The following is a 20,537-nucleotide window of genomic DNA, read 5'->3' as shown; positions in this document are numbered from 1 at the left end:
CAGCACGACGACGCAACTCTGCCGGCGGTTGTCGGCGATTCGGTGCAACGGTAGCCTCGAAGTGGACCAGCGGATGAAAGTCTAGGAGTCCAGTTATCGGGTATCAGCGGGACCAAGCCGCCCGGACACGGCGGTTCACTCGTTTTGCATGCAAACCGGTGGCCTGGCTCGCAGAATGTCGTCGCCCTGCCCGACGATCCAGGTCGGCGCGCCGCGCACCGGGAGATCGTCGGAGCGTACGCCAACATCGGCGGAAAAGTGTAACACGTGATCGGACGTGTTGCATCATTTGCAGGAACGTCGGGAAACGTCGGTGTCATCGGGCCGACGGAATGTTTGCCATCGATGCAGTCTGCGCCGCGCGTGTTTGCGAAATTCTTGCTCGATTGTTTGACCGGAATAAAGGCCCCGTTAAACTCTTTAGAGAGGTCAAACAATGACGACACTAGGGCCCGGCGGCGCTAAAATGAGAAACGACGCTGAATCGGTCGCCCGCGGCCGAATCGAGGCGTTAACGCTAACTTGTACAATATTATGGTCGAGACCGGTTTGTTGTTGCATTTTAATTAATGGATACAAACGACGCAATTAGACAGAAAAGTAGCACATAATTGCAATGAAAATAACTTGATGTGACTCCGGGAAATTTTTTCTGGGACGTCGACCATGTTCATACGAAACTTTTTATCGGCCACTGGACGGTTATGTCATATTTTATATAATGTAGTTTTGTAGGTTACGTACTCGGTAAAACAGCAACGCTGGCATTCTTGAACGTCGCCTCTTGTACATCACGCGTTTGGTAATTCTTTTTGAAAGACACAGCAAATTTCGGGGGAGATTTTTTACTTCATAGTACACGTCCCAAGCTACGTGAAAGTATTATTTACATTTTTCTTTCTTGCAATTAAGCGAACACGTTGCACTCTGAAACGTTGCATTGAAGATGCACCTGCAAAACCGAAGTCGTTTTTTGGTATTTTCTGGTGGGAAAATCGACGAGTTGACACGCGATTTCGATTACCAATTTGATGATCATGTCACATTTTACATAATGTATTTTTTAGGTTATATTCTCGGTAAAATGGCAATGCTTTAATTCTTGAACGTCGCCTCTTGTACATCACGCGTTTGGTAATTCTTTTTGAAAGTCACAGCAAATTTCGGGGGAGATCTTTTACTTCATAGTACACGTCTCAAGCTACGTGAAAGTATTATTCACATTTTTTTTTCTTGCAATTAAGCGAACACGTTGCACTCTGAATCGTTGCATCGAAGATGCACCTGCAAAACCGAAGTCGTTTTTTGGTATTTTCTTGTGGGAAAATCGACGAGTTGACACGCAACTTCTATTACCCATTTGATGGTCATGTCACATGGTATACAATGTGTCGTTTTAGGTTACGTTTCCGGTAAAATTCTGGAACCCTTAAGAAATTCCACTATTTTATGAAGGTATGTTTCACTTTGTTTTCATTGCAGAACGACAACAGGAGAGCACACTACTAAAAAGATGAAGAAAAAAAGATAATCACTGCCATAAGGAAACGCAGATTTTTCCGAATCTGTGAAGTGGAAAGTTCCTAAACGCAGAGGTACGTTGCAAGAAGCAACGTCAATGCAACAATGTTGATCACGAAGTAACTGCGCAGAGCAGTAAACCGGATTTAATAGCCAGGAATTATGGGGCCTTAAATCAACGATTTCTTGGCGAACGGTCGGAAATTCATAGGTTAGGTCTCTGTCAGGTTAGCTTTTTCGGAGTATTTCTTCGGTGGCGGTAATAAACTCGGACAAAATCTGCGGACAGCTTTTTCGAGGCGGCTGCCGGACGGATTTGCTTCGAAGTAAGTCAACGGGATATGCCTGGAAAGGTTACACTGTAGCGGCGCTGGATCGAAATGGACGTTTTCTCTGGCCGGCTGCTGTTCCGCCGGTATCCTCGGCTCACCGGCGAACGGTGAACGAGCCCTGAGGTGCCCGAACCAAAAATGAACCGTGACGATACTTCCTGGTGACAGTGATCGGTGGTTTGAAGAGCGTCTTTACGCGGACAAAAATAGAAAGACGAATGCGCCAGAATTATTCGACAGAATGTTTGATTAATACTAATCTTGCTGAATTTTACTGATTAATACTATCGATTTTTATATAATATAACGAATTTATATGTATACATGTTTTATCAGTATGTTTATAATATGTACAATATTATATATACAATAGGAATACATAATAGTATATATACTATAATATCGTAGTATGTATATTATTTTTTATTTTTTCGTAGCATGTAGTAGTGTGTAGGAAATAATAGTACTACATATAGTAATATGTACTTTTATGTATAGCATAGTATGTGTTAGAATACATAAGTATGCATGAATAAGTATAATTACAACTATAACTAGATAATTGTGGTATAATAATAACACAATGTATACTTGCGTATGTATAACTATGAATACATAATGTGTGTATAACTGTAAATAGTTATACATATGTATAACTATGTATGATTAAAATTACAACTATGTAACCATAATGCACAAGTAACTATAATACGCGTAATATAATACAATAATAATGTTACATGCATATTATATTATTATTACATTATATTTACATAGTTGTAAATTTGATTCTATGTAGTTGTACATACATAAGTATATACTGTATTGTACTGTACATATTATATTGTATTATGTAAGTATATATTTTATTATATCACACATGTTATATTGTTATTATATTATATTATATATATAATATAATATATTATTTATTATTATATTATTATTATATTTATATATACGTCTTTCTTTTTTTAATCCCGTGTATACGACGTTCTTTACAATCCCAACATAAATGGGACACCCTGTATATATGACAATGTGCAATTAATATTACAACTGCATAACTGTCATTGTACATAACTATGATACAATAATAATAAATGCAATTATTGATCAATCGTCAACAGAGTCAACATCAGATAGAAAAACAGCTTGTCGTAGGCAAAGTTGCTCGATACACGCTCTGATGCAAATTTACTTTTTTGTTCGTTTGTTTTTCATCTCTAAACGGAATCGCATACTTTCGTTCAACCGTATCGAATTTGTCGGTGATTCTTGACGAGAGATCGTCGGGACACCGTGTTGGAAAAATCAACATGTTTCGGGCGACGTTTCACATACGCGCTGAGGCGAACGAAACCTAACCAAGCAGTAAACATTTGCGAACGTGAGACACAGATGTCCGGTGGCGGAACGATTGAACATTGTTGCGAGCTGGGTGAACGGCTAATGAAAATTCTGAAGTATACTACTAAAAAAAAAGAAATTATAGAGCATAGAACAATTTAATATATAGTATTATTATATATTTAATAATACTATAATATACTATATTATATATATATAATAATACTATAATATACTATAATAATAATATAACTTATATATTATATTATAATAATATACTATATTATATTGTAGTATTATTATATAGTATATTACAATTTAATATATAGTATATAGTATTATAATATAATATAGCATAGTCCAATAGAAATTGGAAACACTTCGACCGAGATGACTAACGGAAACTGAGAACGTTGACGCATTAATGTACGAACGTATTACAAACGCGTAAAAAGAAAAAAATATTGTTCTTGACTGCTGTGCCTGGCAATCGATGCGGACAATTTTTCATTACGCACAAGAAGCGGAGGATTATGGATCTACATCACGTGACCGAGGACGTGCGATGCGATTGTGACGTATGTGTCAGTGTCAATCATTTGCTGGAAACTATAGCACAGGATACATTATTATTGATAAATATTCGTCTCGTATAGTATTACGCACATCTATGTTTAATGAGTATAGTTTCGTGTGCAGGATGAACGGATCTATTCGGCTTGCGAAGGAAACAGTAGTTGGAAATCGCAATAAACGAAGTGAAATATAATAAATGTAACGGACTAAAAACAAAGTAATAAACAAAGTAGTAATAAACTGTAGGTTGCAATGAACTAGTTATTTAGTACATAAATATTTATTAGAATATTCGAAAGAACGTTCTCGGTAGGCCTAGACATCAGATTTATCAACGTTATGCAAGTGAATACTTAATCTAATTACACGACCCATTATAGGACAATGAAAAAAGCCGATTCGCAGTAAGCTACGATGTTTGTTGCTAAGTAATAAATTTCGGTTATGTAATAATTTTTCCGTTAATAAATTTTTCGATTTACATAAAAGCAATTCAAAGTTCGCGAAAATTGCAGTTTCGAGAATATTTATTGAAAAAAAATGTGCAAAAATGTCGTACGTGGAACTTCTTTCGCGTGAAAATCGAAATTGTTTGAAAGATAATTGCTTGTACTCCAAGTGCTACTTTTTGCTACTTTCGAGTTTGCGCGATTTCGAACAATTTCGTAACAAAAATGTTTCTAACAGAAACTGGTTGGCGATCGCTTATTCGAATAACTTTGCACCCGAGTCGGAACCGGTTTTTATTTCTATCAAAGAAAATGTGTTGAAACATTTATTAGGTCGATGGAAAATAACCCGCGTTGTTCCTCGTTTCGAACTCTCGTATCCACTTTCGAAATAAATTAAAACTTTTCCACTGTGAATCGTTCATGCGAAATCAAAATTAATTGTCTTCATAGTTTGCACGAAACAGCACATAAAAAATTGATTCGTTTTACTTGTAATTTTAGTAGGTTGCAACAATGTAACGGCAAACTGTGCAATCTTTTGTTAATTTTACGATTTTTGTTTTTGTGATTGTACATTTCATTTGTGATTATACATCGGACACTGTTCAAGCGACAATGTGAAAATGCAAGTTCCAATGATACCACTGACCGTGTCCAAAATTTTTCACTGTCTTCTCTGCAACGGCCTATCTGTCCCGAGCAGGCGTGGCCTATCTGCCTGAGAGACCGTGACTTATCTACCTGAGTGGACGTGGCCTATTGACTCTGAGCGGGCGTGGCCTATCGGCTCCCAGCGGGCGTGGTCTATCTGACCCGAGCGGGCGTGGCCTATCTGCCTGAGAGACCGTGACTTATCTACTCGAGTGGGCGTGGCCTATTGACTCTGAGCGGACGTGGCCTATCGGCTCCCAGCGGGCGTGGTCTATCTGCCCCGAGCGGGCGTGGCCAATCGGCTCCGAGCGGGCGTAGTATTTCTGCTCTGAGCAGTCATGACCTCGTTGCTTCGAGTGGGTGTGGCATCTTTGCCCCGCGTGGACAACCGAGATCAATTTTCTCACGGACTTATAAACTATAATCAACAATAACTGTTACGATTAACACAAAGGAATTGATATTAACTAAATATATAAATATTAACGAAAGAAGAATTTCGTACACATACAACTATTACCTGTAACGAAGCATATTGAATCAGAATAATAATTGTTACGCAGCTATACTTTTCGTATTAATCACGACGTTTACAATCCCTGTTATGAAATGCCGTTTCGAGGAAATATTCGTCGCCTGCGGTACTTGCGTGCTCGATTTCCATTTACGCAGATAACATTTGCATGCATCAAGCCGTAAAATAGCGATCACATTACAGCCGACGTACCAAAACATCAATTATGACCGCGGCAGTTTAATAATTGTCTTATCCGCGGTTTATGAATTGTGAAAACATAAATCTTTCCGTTGCGGATACGACTAGAAAAAAAAAATTGTTAATTACCAGTGGAAAGTAGATGGAAGTAAAAGCATTTTTATTGGCGTACACGTGATGTTTGAACAACAAAAACTCACGCCGTAGTGCCGATTTATTATAAACAAGGTAATTACACGTACGGGGTGGCCAACTATCTCTGTTCGCAAAGTAATTTCTCGGTTATGCTGTGGCGGAAATAATTTTCTTTCGTAAAAGAGATCGCATATTTCCACTGACCCATCACAACAGCCGAGATCAAGACGAATCCAATGATCTGTGACACCATGATCTTCGCGTGCATTGATGGGTACGAGTAACGACCCGAGACACAAAGAACGAAGTTCTTTGTTTTTGGAACTATTTTATTATTTTTAAAATGCGAAGAAATAAAAATTTGTTTTGTATTATTATTATTATTATTATTATTATTATTATTATTATTTAGTTTAATTTTCTTTTAAAGAAATTTCTTTATTTTATGTATTTTACATATTTCACATATTTTACATATTTCATATATTTTGTACATCATATACATCATACATATCTTACACATCTTATACATCTTACACATTTTACACATCTTATACATCTTATATATTTTATATACAATACAATATTTTTTTAAATATATTTATAATAACTCCACAAGTTCCCATTTTGTTCTTTTTCACCTTACTTCTTAATCTAAAGTCAGCCACAGTCGCCAGCAAAAAAAAACCGATGCTTATACAAATTATAAACTTCTTATCCTTAACCATTGCGGAAATCGTAAGGTGAGGATCTATTAAATGTATCAAACGATTTACAACGTGTTTGATAACTTGAACGTATTTGTGATCCAGATCATCGTTGGAAAATAAAAAAACAACCTCGACTTCTTCCTAATTTTTTCGCTGCTATCGCATCAATAAATCGATTAAAAAGATCAGACGTCTACGTTTGAGAATACGGAAATAAAGAAACGATACGCGTCTATTATTTACGCGAAGGTGACTTAGTTATGATACTGTCATTGCCATGAATAGATGATTGCGTTCCATCCAATCGTAATACCAACAACAATCTTTTAAACAGAAGCAATTCGTCGAATCGAAATTTCGATGCACAGCAAAATTCACGAGTCAAAATTACTTCTATTTCGCTTTCACCTGCCGCCATACGATGCGAAAACAGTCGGAAGAGATAGGTTAGGTTCGCAAGAGCAGATGCTGCGCGGTCGACAATGAGTCAAAATGGGTCACTGTCCGATTCTTTTTCACGATGTTCCAACGGACGTGATACCATCGGCGGCGTAAAAAATCTGGTGAACAACGGGAATGCTCGTTCCCAACGAAGCGATCTCGTATGAATAGAGATTGATCTGACATTTACCGGGAATATCAATCGTTTGCCAATTCGAGCCGGTTCTTATGTTTATGTTTGTCGTACGTGTTCATACTCGCCTCAAAAATTATGCAAGCCAACGATCGTAGTTTGCGCGAAGAAAAAAGTCAAACAATAGTTTTTTCTCGTTGTACAATCATTCCAGGATCTATCCTTCTAACCTCGAACCTAACAGAAATACGGACCGACGTGGAATTAAATACAGAGTCTCTGACAGTCTCAAAAACGCCATTTCTTAACTCGTTAAAAGCGTTATTAACCTTTAGCACTCCGAACCATTCTGGACGTTGGCTACCAGCTACTCAGCGCCATTTTTCGACAGAAACGGGCATTAACAGACCCTCGTATTATTTAGTATGGTTTTGGAACTAACTAACATATTATAATGATATTGGACTTATATGAATTTGGCTGAAATCGAAAAATTTGCAAAAAAATCAATATTTTATTTTTTACAATTTTGTTATTGTTTGTTTTATAATTTTGTTTTGTTGTTGTAATCGCTATCTATGCGAACTCTTTCTCTCATCGCCTTGTTGCTTGGACGATATCACTATCACTGCTATCAAGACGATAGACTAACTGTAGAAGAAAACCTTCTACAGTTAGAGTCTTTCTAACATATCTATATAAACGTCTGTCTGGAGCTCATCTTCGCTACTACTTGTGTCATGAGACTCATTCGTGTTTGAACGTTTTGCCATTGTTCTAATAAAAAATATGAATAAATACATAGGTCGAAAATTTCTAATTGTTATTACTAACTCACAAGATGATATTTACCAAAGAAACTTTTACCAAACAATTTATTTACCAAGAGAAGAATCACTTTTCCGATTTTCTCACTCGTTAGATCTATCTATACCGCTCGACGCTTCAAACCAGACTGAGTTCAGCTTTGAAAATCTTTTCCTCCAGATTTGATGATTATGAATCTCACTATACAGTGCGTGCTATGTTCGCATACCGACCTTTCTTCCACAAACTTGCCTTATCGCTCTTTTCAAATGGCGCCTTTGAAGTGCTCGGACCGTCGTGAGCACGCCTCTCACGTTCTCGTCAAAACCCGCTGACATTTCTTGTATATATCTTAGTAATTTTACTATATTTTGATTTGATTTCTTGTGCCATTTCAAGAGAAAACTTCAGGGAAACATGCATGTCTCAAAAAGTTGCGCTGAAATAACTCAATTCCCCGTAATCACTAATGTCCCACGAGAGGGGACATCCGAGTGATATGCTAGAATTACGATATCCCACGAGTGGGGACAGCGGAGTGCAAAGGGTTAAGTTACTAATTCTCGTGACACGACGAAATATCTTCGTAAACAGAAACGTCTGAAGAATCGAAATATACTGTTTGTTATTGCATTAAATAAACATTGGAGCATTGAATTTTCAGAGAAACAAAAATAGGGTCGGAGGGCTCGGAAATTGGGACATCTGTCCTAGTTTGGGAGATAATGGAATGCAAGTCTTCGAACGGGACACCCCGTATATGGACGGTTGATGTGTTAATGGAGTTCTCCCAGATGATTGCCAACGAAACGAGGAAGACGCTGTACTGGTTCGGGACCAGAAGTGAAAAGGAAGTGTCCCATAACGGCACCTGCAACCAAACCGTGGTAATTTCCGTGGATGTGGATCGCCTTTCACTGGGTCCGCCTGTCAAAATATCAGCGAAGTAGGCCACCTTTTTATTCCCCGAACGACGGTTCAACTGCCTTCACTGAACCGGTTGTGTCAAACCGGTGTTTCTCTGGACCGGGTCAAGGTCCCCGGTTCGTGGATGCTAATCGCCAACGAATGAACAACTGTGCCCTTCATCAAACGCGGCGAGCTCGTTCAATGTCGCTAATTTCTTGGGTCCGTGTTTACCCTTCTCTTGTTGTGTTATTTCCGAGCAAACACGGAAACAAGAATTAGCTGTACCGTCAATGGAGGTCCGTTTATCGAGTAATTAACGCGACGAAAAAAAAGGAGACCTGAGCCGCATAAAGAAGTACTTTTCTCGCCGTAAAAACGCGTCAAGAATTAATATTAAATCAACCGATTAATATTAATTACTATTAATTGATAATTGTGTAATATAGTTACTAATAAGATTGTATATGTTATATAATTATTATAATATAATAGTTATTCATAAGATCGTATATATTATATAATTATTATAATATAATAGTTATTAATAATTACGTAATTATTATAATACAATAGTTATATAATAATTATACAATTATTATAATACAATAGTTATATGATAATTATACAATTATTATATAATATAATAGTTACATAAAATAATTATATAATTATTATAACATAATTATATATTATAATAGGATAATTATGTAATAAAATTAATCATTAATATTAAATCAACGTCTGCTGTCGCAGCGTTCGTACAATCGCTCGGAACAATCGTTCGGAATCTCTTACGACCTGCGGTCGAGCATTTTACTTTTCTATCCACCGAGTCATCGCAAGCGAGAGATCTTGGAACATCTGACAAGCGTGATTACCGCGGGTACAGCGGACTTGAACTGGACGATCTGAAGAGGCCTTGGCGAGCCGTTGTTGTCGCGCGGCGGTGTTAATGAACAGCCTCGAGTGCCGTTGACAGTTCTCGACCGGACCGGCGGGCACGTATATGCAATTGTCCTCGGAATCAACGATAAGTAAATGGTCGGCCGCTCTCGAATTACTTTCGCCGGCCTGACCCGTCGCGCGTGTAAACACGGCGAAGCGGTAACCCGAGCGGAGGTTTTTTCAACGGTTGAGATATAAACGGAGATGAACAGCGCGCAGTAACTCCGAAACACGGGTCGTCCAGCGGTTACTCATGTTTTTATTGTTTTCAGTGAACAGGCGGCTATCGCGATCATCGCCGTTTCCGACCGGGATAGCAACTTGCGACAGGCCTTACATACTAACGCTATATTATATTACACTAACGTCCGCCCAAGGGATCGTGCGAACCGTGCGCGCGCACCTGGCCGTGCATGCATGGGTGATAAAGTAGCGAGAGGATGATGAACGATCTTAAATAGAAAAAATGATAGAGAGAAAGAGAGATCTGTGGTTTGCTGTGAACAGGCTCGTGAATCTTTTTCAAGGTTGCCACGGCTGCTGGCTGTCCCGAAATGGTCGTTCCATTCTCCGTTCTCTGCTGAATCCGTTCTATCTTTGTCTTGTTGAGCAATCGGAGTCTCTAACGCAGTCTCGAAGCCGGAGGATCGATTAAGGAAGAGTTTAACATGGTGCGAGGAAGAGAATCGGATAGGCGCGAGCTGGAAATGTACCACATTACTTAATCCTTGTCACGGTGTAGTGGCGGGAGGATGGAACAGGACAACGGGCTGATAATGTCTAAATGTAGTCTCTTCTCTGAAACAGTCTGGAAGTAAGAGGACCGATCAGGGAAAAGAAGAAGCAATGTCTAAATGCAGCATCTCCTTTGAAACAGTCTGGAAGTAAGAGGACCGATCAGGGAAAATAAGAAGCAATGTCTAAATGTAGTCTCTTCTCTGAAACAGTCTGGAAGTAAGAGGACCGATCAGGGAAAAGAAGAAGCAATGTCTAAATGCAACATCTGAACAATCTTGAAGCAAGAGGATCAATCAGGAAAAGTAAGCAGCAATGTCTAAATGCAGCGTCTTCTCTGAAACAATCTGGAAGCAAGAGGGTCAATCAGTGCGGATCAATTAGGAAAAAGGAGTTAAAAGAATCTCTAATATAACTTCATCTCTAACACAGTTTCGAAACGAGAGAATCAAATGCAGCAAGCAGTTAACGATGTCTAATGTAGCCTCATCTTTGAAACAGTTTAGAAGCAGATGGATCAGATAAGACAAGGAGTTAGCCACGTTCAACATGGTCTCATTGATATCAGAAACTAGAGGACCATGAGGTAGGGCAAGGAAGAACTCTCTAGCCAAGTTTCGTCAGTAGCACAGTCCAGAAATAAGAGGACCATCGAAGAGGACAAGAAGCTAAAGCTATATAGCTGAGTCACATCAGTAGCACAGTTCAGAAGTGAGAGGATCATCGAAGAGGGCAAGAAGCTAGAGCTATATAGTTCAGACACATCAGTAGCACAGTTCAAAAATAAGAGGATCATCGAAGAGGACAAGAAGCTAGAACCGTATAGCTGAGTCACATCAGTAGCACAGTTCAGAAATAAGAGGATCATCGAAGAGGACAAGAAGCTAGAACTGTATAGCTGAGTCACATCGGTAGCACAGTCCAGAAGTAAGTGGATCATCGGATAGGACAAGGAGCTAGTAATGTCCTACATAACCTCATTGACAGCATAGACCAGGAACAAAGGGACCATAGAATAAGACAAGGAGTTGTCCTCGTGTGAAATAATGTCATGTATACAGCAATCCAGAACTAAGAGGATCATCAGATAGGACAAGGAGATAGTAATGCCCATCATAACCTCATTGACAACATAGAACAGGAACAGGGGGACCATAGAATAAGACAAGGAGCTGTCCTCGTGTGAAATAATGTCATGTATACGGCAATGTATGTCCAACATAACCTCATTGACAGCATAGAACAGGAACAAGGGGATCATAGAACACGACAAGGAGCTATCCTCTTTCGAAATAGCCTCATGTCTATCGCAGTCTAGAAGATCAAACAACAGAAGGACCTGAAAGCGTCTACCACGGTTCGGAAGAAAATAGGAGAAGGAAGAATCCGAGAACAGAGTCGGGACGGTCAGCTGCCTGGATAAGCGTCGCGGCGCGGAGCGAGGGTGTGTCAATTGTGCTGGCAGAATGAATCGTGACAACTGGACCAGATCAGGGTCATGTCCCCCTAAGACTGAGCTAACTGTAACTCGGTGGTGTCACGCGAACGCTTCCCGTCCGCGGAGCGTGCGTTCCCGCGTGGGCGTTCAGCTGTCCGGAAGTTGTGGGTGGAGTGTTCGCGACCGGTTCTGTGGTTCCCTGGGTGTTCCCTGGTGCCTTCGGGCAACGGGCCCTAGAGACACGCATTGGTTTCCCGCGACAACTCCTACTGGCTGTGCTTCAGCTTCCCGTTCGCCGCTTCCGCGGTGACGCCGTTCTGGCTGACCTTCGCCTGCGACTTCCTGATGTAGCACTTGTAGTAGAAGTCGCCGAACAGCACCATCATGAACACGTTCTGCGGGATCAACACCACCACCGTCCACTTCGGGAAGTGGCAATCCGCCTGCCACGCCAGGGTCAGGTCGTGCACCAGGAGCAAGAAGAATTGGAACAGCTGCAGCTGGGTGATGTGCTTCTTCCACCAGGGTCTGCTCATGCGGAATGACGTCGCCAGGTAGTAGCTATACATCACCACGTGCACGAACGAGTTGATTGTTCCTGCAACAGTAGATTCGTCAGTGTACTTATCCCGATATTTTAACTGTTCCTTTTAGAGGATTTATTGTGTTGGGATCTTGGTGGCTAGTACTGTCTAGCAGTAGGTGGTACAGTCTGATTGTTATCACGGTCTGGTAGCAACAAGTACATTCTAGTAATAGCTAGGTGTAACGTCCTTAACGTAACTGGAAGATGAAGAACAGCTTTTCCTTTCTTCGTGTTGTCTTTAGATAGTACAGTCTAATAGCAGGTAGTAGTAAATAGTATAGATTAAGAGAAGCTAGTGCAATATAGTGAGAGTCAATATAGTTTAGTATCAGCTAATGCAGTTCAGTACTATCTAGTACACACTGGTCTGCTACCACATACCACAGTTTAGTAGCATCTGGTACAGCTTAATATTAGCACGAACAATCTAGAAGCACAGCTGAATATAATTTAGTACACTTTAGACGGTCTTATATCAGTACAGTCTTATATCAGTTGGTACAGTCTAACAGTAGCTACTAGAGTTTGGTATCAGCTGGTACAGTCAAATATTAGCACGAACAGTCTCGAAGCATATGTTCAATATAATTTGGTACACTTTAGTGTTAGCTGGTATAGTCTAATACCAGTACAGTCTGATATTAGCTGGTACAGTCTAACAGTAGCTACTAGAGTCTGGTATCAGCTGGTACAGTCTAATATTAGCACGAACAGTCTCGAAGCATATGTTCAATATAATTTGGTACACTTTAGTATTAGCTAGTATAGTCTAATATCAGTACAGTCTGATATCAGCTGGTACAGTCTAACAGTAGCTACTAGAGTCTGGTATCAGCTGGTACAGTCTAATATTAGCACGAACAGCCTCGAAGCATATGTTCAATATAATTTGGTACACTTTAGTGTTAGTTAGTATAGTCTAATATCAGTACAGTCTTATATCAGCTGGTACAGTCTAACAGTAGCTACTAGAGTCTGGTATCAGCTGGTACAGCTTAATATTAGCACGAACAATCTAGAAGCACAGCTGAATATAATTTAGTACACTTTAGACGGTCTTATATCAGTACAGTCTTATATCAGTTGGTACAGTCTAACAGTAGCTACTAGAGTCTGGTATCAGCTGGTACAGTCTAATATTAGCACGAACAGCCTCGAAGCATATGTTCAATATAATTTGGTACACTTTAGTGTTAGCTAGTATAGTCTAATATCAGTACAGTCTTATATCAGCTGGTACAGTCTAGCAGTAGCTAGTCTGATAGCAGCTATTACAGAGACTATCAACTAGAACAGTATACTATTAACTAAGAACTACATCTCCAACGTTATCCACAGACAAAGAAGTTTCCATGAAGAAGAAGGAGTTTCCATGTAACATCACGACCTAGATTTTCGTCGGAGCTGTTACAATGATTCTGTCGTCCTGTCATGTAAGAAGCCAAAACAACCGTCGACAACGTGAAACAGGGTCGACTTCGTGCGCCGAACTCACCTAGGAAGATAAGGTGTCCGCCAGCCAGAAATTTCACGGCGTTCCACGTGCCGAACGCCATCCCGGCGTGATGATAGACGTGCAGGAACGATATCTGGTTCTCTTTTTTCCGCAGAACAAAGAACACCGTGTCGAGCAGATCCAACAGCTTCACCATGAAGTACAACCAGACCGTCTTGGCAATCTGAAACCGAGAAACGGCGACGAGTTCACGCTTCGGTCCAAGATCCCGTTCGAAATAGTCCGCTTACTTCGATCTGTCGCGGCTCCGGCGAGTAGTCGACCACGTGGCAAAAGAAATTAAAGTCTACCATCCAGGACAGGGTCATCGCCTGAAACAACCACCAAGAAGCGATAGGAGATCCAGTCGTTGAGCGCTTCAGCCTCGTGGCATGCTCGGAGACTTTATATTTACCTATTATTATTCATATTTACCTTGTATAGCAGATACGCGCAAAGTACAATCTGCACAACGTTGTAGATCTGCATCACCCTGTGCAAATTGAAGGGTCGCTTCGTCGCCATCAGTTTCGGGCCTAGATCCTGCACGAAGTATAAGTACATCGCCACTATGCTCAACATTACCCACGGCGAGCCGATCAGCCAGAAGTCCTGGGTCCGCGGATCTTTGGAAAGGAAAACACTTTTGCGACACGCTCGACTTCCTCGACAAGCTCTTTGGGAACGATTCCGGTCGAGTGTATCATAAAGAATTTCCGTCACGCGAGTTTTTTTGATTTCGCTACATAGATAAGGGCTCGGAATAAATAGAATGAAAGGGCGAGAAATTTCAATGAGAATAGAAAACGTGACAAATGTATGTTAAGGAAACGGAAGTTTTTTTATGACTCGACCTGATATCTCCTCGTTCGCTTTTGATAATGGGTTAAAGTTACTGTGTGTGTGTGTGTACGCACCTAACGCCAAGAAACCCTAATAGGATCTTTCATAATGAGCTGTTGGTTTTGAGATATTTTGATTTCAAGTTTGTACCATATAAGATCGATATAGATAATGTCGATGAGATGGAGTATTGGTCGAGTATATAAGATGTTATCAGTGATTGTCTTAAAACCTGTACACAATTCTTATATAGCGCTAAATGCTTAACAGCAACATTAATTCTAAGTTCCCTTGTAATTAGATCCTCCGAACCCTAACCCACCCATTCCAACTCCTCACCCCACACCTACTACCTTATTTATTTATTTATTTTTTAAGTAGCCTAAGTCATATTTAAGATAGATGGTAAAAGTTTTTCTAAGACTCTTTCTTTTCTTTTACCAACAACAATCGATATAAGACTAATAACATATAAATCTCTCGCCCTAAGAACGTGCCTAAATCATATTATATTACTACAGCTAGCTATAGAGTTTACCCTAGTTGATAACTAATAGCTATAAAAAATTTTTATTATTAATGTTAATAGTATTTTTAAGTAGGATTATGCTGTGTATATTATGACTGTAATGAGATAAATAAACTTACTTTTAAAAAAAAAAAAAAAAAGTATATAAGATGTTCGACTGTTACGCGTACGGTACTGCGTTCAAAAATCCTACGGAAATTAAATAACATTTTTTATTTGGATAAAATTGTTTGACTGCAACAGCGGGTTTCGGTTAATATTTATTTCATACTAAATTACGATTGCGACTAATTTCTCAAGATACAGAACTGTTAAAATTTTAATACTACACTAAATACTCTCCAGTTTTTAATACTCTCCAATTGTCCCTCAAACGTGTAAGCAAAAATGGACAACTTTGGAAGAGGGTGATACACGATTATTCGATCCTTGAGGCTCGCTTTTTATAGTTGTTGTTGATATAAAAATCAGTCGCGAGGCTCGAATAATCGTATTTCCTCTTTCCAAATTGTCCATTTTTGGTCCTAGTCTATTTTTCTAAATTCTAGTCTAAATTCTTTTAATAAACAATTAACCCTTTAATGCACAGTTTGTTTTTTAAAAGGCCGGCCAAAAAAAATCAATTTTTTTTAATGTAAAAAAACACAATTTAGAACGTTGTCTTGGCAAGAAAATTACAAAAATACGAAAATAATCAAAATTTTTATTGCAATTCTAATTTTCAGAATATTACTATTATTATTATTATTATTATATTTTATTTTACATTATATTTTAGTATAAATATATATTGAAAAATGAGCGAATCAGAATCTGAATATGAATACGCTGTCGGAAAGCGGCTCACAAGGAAGAGATAAGTCGTAACTGATAAGTATAGAAAAAGTATATATTTTATACTTGAATAAGTAAGTGTTATAGCTTCCACAATCCCATGTAAATGATAAATACCAATAAAACCATTGTTTTTTTTTGCTTTCACATTGTTATTTTCAATTCTCGATTGCATTCGAGTGTGAAAAATTGTAGCAACATAAAGTACAACGCCGCTCGAATTATCTCGAGTGTGCACAGTTCGGCCAGTTTAGCGCGCTCGAGTTAACTCGAGCGTGCACGTTAAGGGGTTAACCAAATTATCAAATTTAAATTAACCAACCCCTTCAATAATTCTCCTTCGTCCTATGTAACAAAATGTTTCCCCGTTGGAGTCGCCAAGCAAACAACTAACTAAGCAACGTGTATTTGAAAATAGCGCCGCTATTTTTTATTTATTCACCCGCATCGTCCTTCGACAGCGAACCTTCGCGTTCCCTCTCGAAAACAAGGTTCCGAAAACTGTCTCCGTACGTGTGACTCACTAGCGATACCTGATAGTTCGTCGTTGATGTAGCGATAGCCATGGTAGAATCGTCTAAGCAAGGTTGCCATGGTGATCTCTATGGACGGTGAGTTTCATGCAAGAGGCAGCACTCGCGGATCACGCAGTCCCGATCGAGACCGAGGTAGCTGGTGTGGATTGATCGTGGAACGATCGACGACTTTGCTCGTTCTTATCGAGCCTGTGTCATCGATGGGGAAAACGAAAGGATCGGGCGCTAGAACCGAGGACCTCCGGGACCGATCAAACTAAACAACTCGACGCGGACTGAACGAAATCGCTCTACCACGTTCGAAACACATATTACGATCGTAGCTGCCATTATATTTTAATTAAGATCGCGGCGTTCTTTGACCTTCTTCCGGCAACGGTAAACCGTCACAGAAATCGAGTTCCTTACGAAAATTTCCATCAACCCCCCCCCCCCCCCTCTGCAGTAGGGACCTATTTTTCTTTTTCATAGTAATTAGAATTATGTAAATTTTTTCAGCATTTCTTTGAAGTTTGTTTGTTGCTTGATTTTAGGGAATTTAACGTTGAATAGCCACGGACGTCCGATAAGGAGTTAATATCGGGGCTGTCGGGGGAGGTTCTACCGAGCGAATTAGGGTACTAGATCCGTCGATTAAATTTGGCGCACGGCGGTTTCGGTCGCTTTTGAACCGTTCGAGATATTGCAATGAAATTTTTACACAAAATAATTTAAAAAAATAGTAATCTTTTTGCTTCTGGGAATTAAATATTTCTTTCGCATTTGTTGCAGAATAAATTTCAATGAACTTTCATTGCTATTTAAGACAAATCGAAAAAATTGTTCGAATGTGATTATACGAATTATTTTCTAATTTCTAAATATGTATTTGATATTTATATTTCATGGTCGTAACGTTTCATATACATACTTTTGTACTCGACTGACAAAAAGATGCCTCGAATGAAAGTTGATCAGTACATATTAGTAGTCGGTTACATATTGAAAAATAACAAATTTCGAAAGCTATTGTCTTTCGACCAAAAGTCAAGGTCATCTTGACTTCTTCAAACGGCACCCCGTATTTTTGACCCCGCAGGGTTGTTGTCGATCAAAATATGAATTCATCGATCTGCTATACTATGAACTTCGGATGACCTTGATTTACACAGTTAGGATTGAATTACAAAAGCATTAATATAGAAAGCTATTTTACTTTATATGAGCCGTTTATTTTGAAAATGGCATAAGTCGCTTCGTTTTTAAGTCGATATATTTAAGGGTTTGCGCTTCAACACGTTTAAAAATATGGATGCTAACTTTCGAGAAGATTTACTTGTATTTGTTATCTCAGGATACTGATATTTTTCTCAGTATAAATAATTTCGTATAAACATTAAAAAATCACCACTTTTCATTACGGTAAAGTGACTTATGCCAGTTTCAAAATAAACGGCTCGTATGTAGGTTTGGTTCGCTGAAAATATTTCTGTACGCTCGCATTCTCGATGCTAACAACAATTTTCAACTCATTGTCTTAATATTATTATTATTATTAACCCCTAAACAGGCCAAACTGTGCACACTCGAGAAACTGTGCACTACGCTGCTATAATTTTTCACACTCGAATATAATCGAGAATTGAAAATACGAATGTGAAAGCAAAGAAAAAAAATCGTTTTATTGTGATATTTATCATTAACATGGGCTGTAACACTTATTTATTCAAGAATAAAATATAGCCTTTTTCCATGGAACAAAAGCGCAGTATATCAAAATTCCACCACATCAATGTTTCACCAACACCAAAAAAAGAATCGCCCACAAGATATTGCGCTGTGTGTAAAAGAGATAGCAAAGGAAAAAGGAAAAGAAAAGAGAGTCGTTACATGTGTAATAGTTGCAATGTTGGGCTATGTGCTCTGCACCTTGTTTCGAAATATATCACATAAAAGAAAATTTTGATTAATTTTATAAATACTCTAGTATTGTTATTATTTATGTTTTAGAAGTATAAATAAATATTTTTACTGATAATAATGTTTATTCTGAAAAATGGCAATTCGAAAAGAAAGATAAAAAAAGTCGATGTGCGCGTGTAATATTACAATGTTCGACTATTTTCTGCAGTGTTATCAAAATCCAAAATTGCAATAAAAATTTTGATTTTTTTTTGTATCTTTGTAATTTTCTTGCCAAGACAACGTTCTAAATTGTGTTCTTTTACATTAAAAAAATATTGATTTTTCTTGGCCGGCCTTTTTCAAGAAAACTGTGCATTAAGGGGTTAGTTCATGGTAACTAAAGTATTTATTCAATTTCATTGAATTAATCTCGAATTAACCTTGGACTGGTGGCGGCACGTCAATTCGTATCGGTACCTGCAAAACAAGCCCGCGAGGAGGAGATTAAACCTTGGACGAAACATATTGTTTGACGCCGCCGGTACTTCTGCATCGAGTCAATACAACCCAGGACAATGTTTATTCAATCGGTGCGGCGCTCGCCAGGCGTTTTTCGATCGGTACCACGAGTCGGAACGGGCTGTCGGTGTTGTTCGACAGATGGAATCGTTTCGAAAATAAAATGAAAATTCCAGTCACCCTCCGGAAGCCGCGTGTCACGCATACATTCGCCGGGACAGCGTCGTTCTATACGACGCCGATCGAGCTGAAATAATTTTCATGTCACCATGACAAGAGGAATCGATGACTCCGATTAAAATATGGAGCGTTCAAAAATCATTCAGCCCTCTGAGAAATTTAATGAAAAATCTTGACAAAGTGAGGCAATTGGGTATCACGTGACTCGTAAAATTTATTCGATACGTAATGCTTTGCGAAGAAAACGAAGGACATGAATGGTTTTAGAACAAAGATAAAAGAAGCCAGAGGTTATGGTACGCCCAGTGGCGCTAGTTCACTATGGTGACTGTGTACTCGAATGCTCGAAAGACGACCAAGGGACGATAAAATTAGATAATTTTATTATGCCTGCGAAAAGTCGGAGGAATTCGCGGCGATCGACGCTGGATCCGAGATCGCGGATCAGAGCTTCCAAGAAATAGGTATGTCGCCGAAAGAACGACAACGGCGCGGCGTTCTAGGAAGTGGAACGGCGGGCATAAAATTTAACGGCCTGTCGAACGGGAAACAACTTTCTTGCCGGGACACTTCCACGCCTTTCGTCCCGGAATGTTAAGAAGTTCATGAATTTTCCCGCGTTTTAAAGTCCGCGTTTTCCTTTGTCCAGTTGATTAATTAAAACGCATGACCATTGATCCGTGAACGAAAACACAAGCACCCTGCATAATATTTCGGATTGCGGACCGACGTTAGTGTTGCCGTTAGCCGAGCAATAATAACGTGTTGCAGTGGTACACTAATCTCTGATAACAATGCGCTTTCAGCGCGTTTTTAGTTTCGGAAAGAGACTGATATTTCCGAATAAAAAAATTACCAAATCATAGTGTCTAAAATACGAAAACATTTTTCTCAGGTTTGATCTTTTAGTTTCTCAAAAAAATTCTAATAGTTAAATATCGTCGAGAAAAAACTTAATTTATATATTTATATAAATATATAAATATAAAAAATTCTAGTAGTTAAATATCGTCGAGAAAAAACTTAATTTATATATTTATATAAATATATAAATATATACATTTTTTATTTATTTATTTTATTTTATTTAAATTATTTAAATTTTTATATAAATATATAAATTAAGTTTTTTCTCAACGATATTTAACTGTTAGAATTTTTTTGTGAAGCTAAAAGATCAAACCTGAGAAAAATATATTTATATACCTAATATAAATATATTATATATAATATAAATATATTATATATACTTAAATATATAAATTATATATATTTATATAT

General features: G+C 38.6%; 1 protein-coding gene across 1 annotated transcript; it reads right to left on the bottom strand.

Moving 5' to 3' along the window:
- Window positions 1–9,916: 9,916 nt before the first annotated feature.
- LOC117225786 (very long chain fatty acid elongase 7) lies at window positions 9,917–16,973 on the bottom strand. Its single transcript, XM_033479557.2, has 5 exons — window positions 16,671–16,973; window positions 14,367–14,557; window positions 14,183–14,263; window positions 13,932–14,115; window positions 9,917–12,448 (listed from the first exon to the last, which is right to left on the bottom strand). The coding sequence occupies exons 1-5, from the start codon at window positions 16,729–16,731 to the stop codon at window positions 12,117–12,119; spliced, it is 849 nt and encodes a 282-aa protein (XP_033335448.2). The 5' UTR covers window positions 16,732–16,973; the 3' UTR covers window positions 9,917–12,116.
- Between the last annotated feature and the right edge of the window lie 3,564 nt (window positions 16,974–20,537).

Source organism: Megalopta genalis, chromosome 14 (assembly GCF_051020955.1).
Source record: "Megalopta genalis isolate 19385.01 chromosome 14, iyMegGena1_principal, whole genome shotgun sequence".
NCBI classification, from domain to species: domain Eukaryota; kingdom Metazoa; phylum Arthropoda; class Insecta; order Hymenoptera; family Halictidae; genus Megalopta; species Megalopta genalis.
Note: the sequence above shows the minus strand (reverse complement) of the source record. Positions and strands in the feature narration are given on the sequence as shown.

Excerpts from the sequence above, each read along its gene's own strand:
- LOC117225786 (XM_033479557.2), bottom strand. The coding sequence starts at position 16,731 with ATGGCAACCTTGCTTAGACGATTCTACCATGGCTATCGCTACATCAAC. Across the intron at positions 14,264-14,366 it reads GCGCGTATCTGCTATACAAG|GCGATGACCCTGTCCTGGAT; the intron begins GTAAATATGAAT and ends TGGTTGTTTCAG. Across the intron at positions 12,449-13,931 it reads CGGACACCTTATCTTCCTAG|GAACAATCAACTCGTTCGTG; the intron begins GTGAGTTCGGCG and ends CTACTGTTGCAG.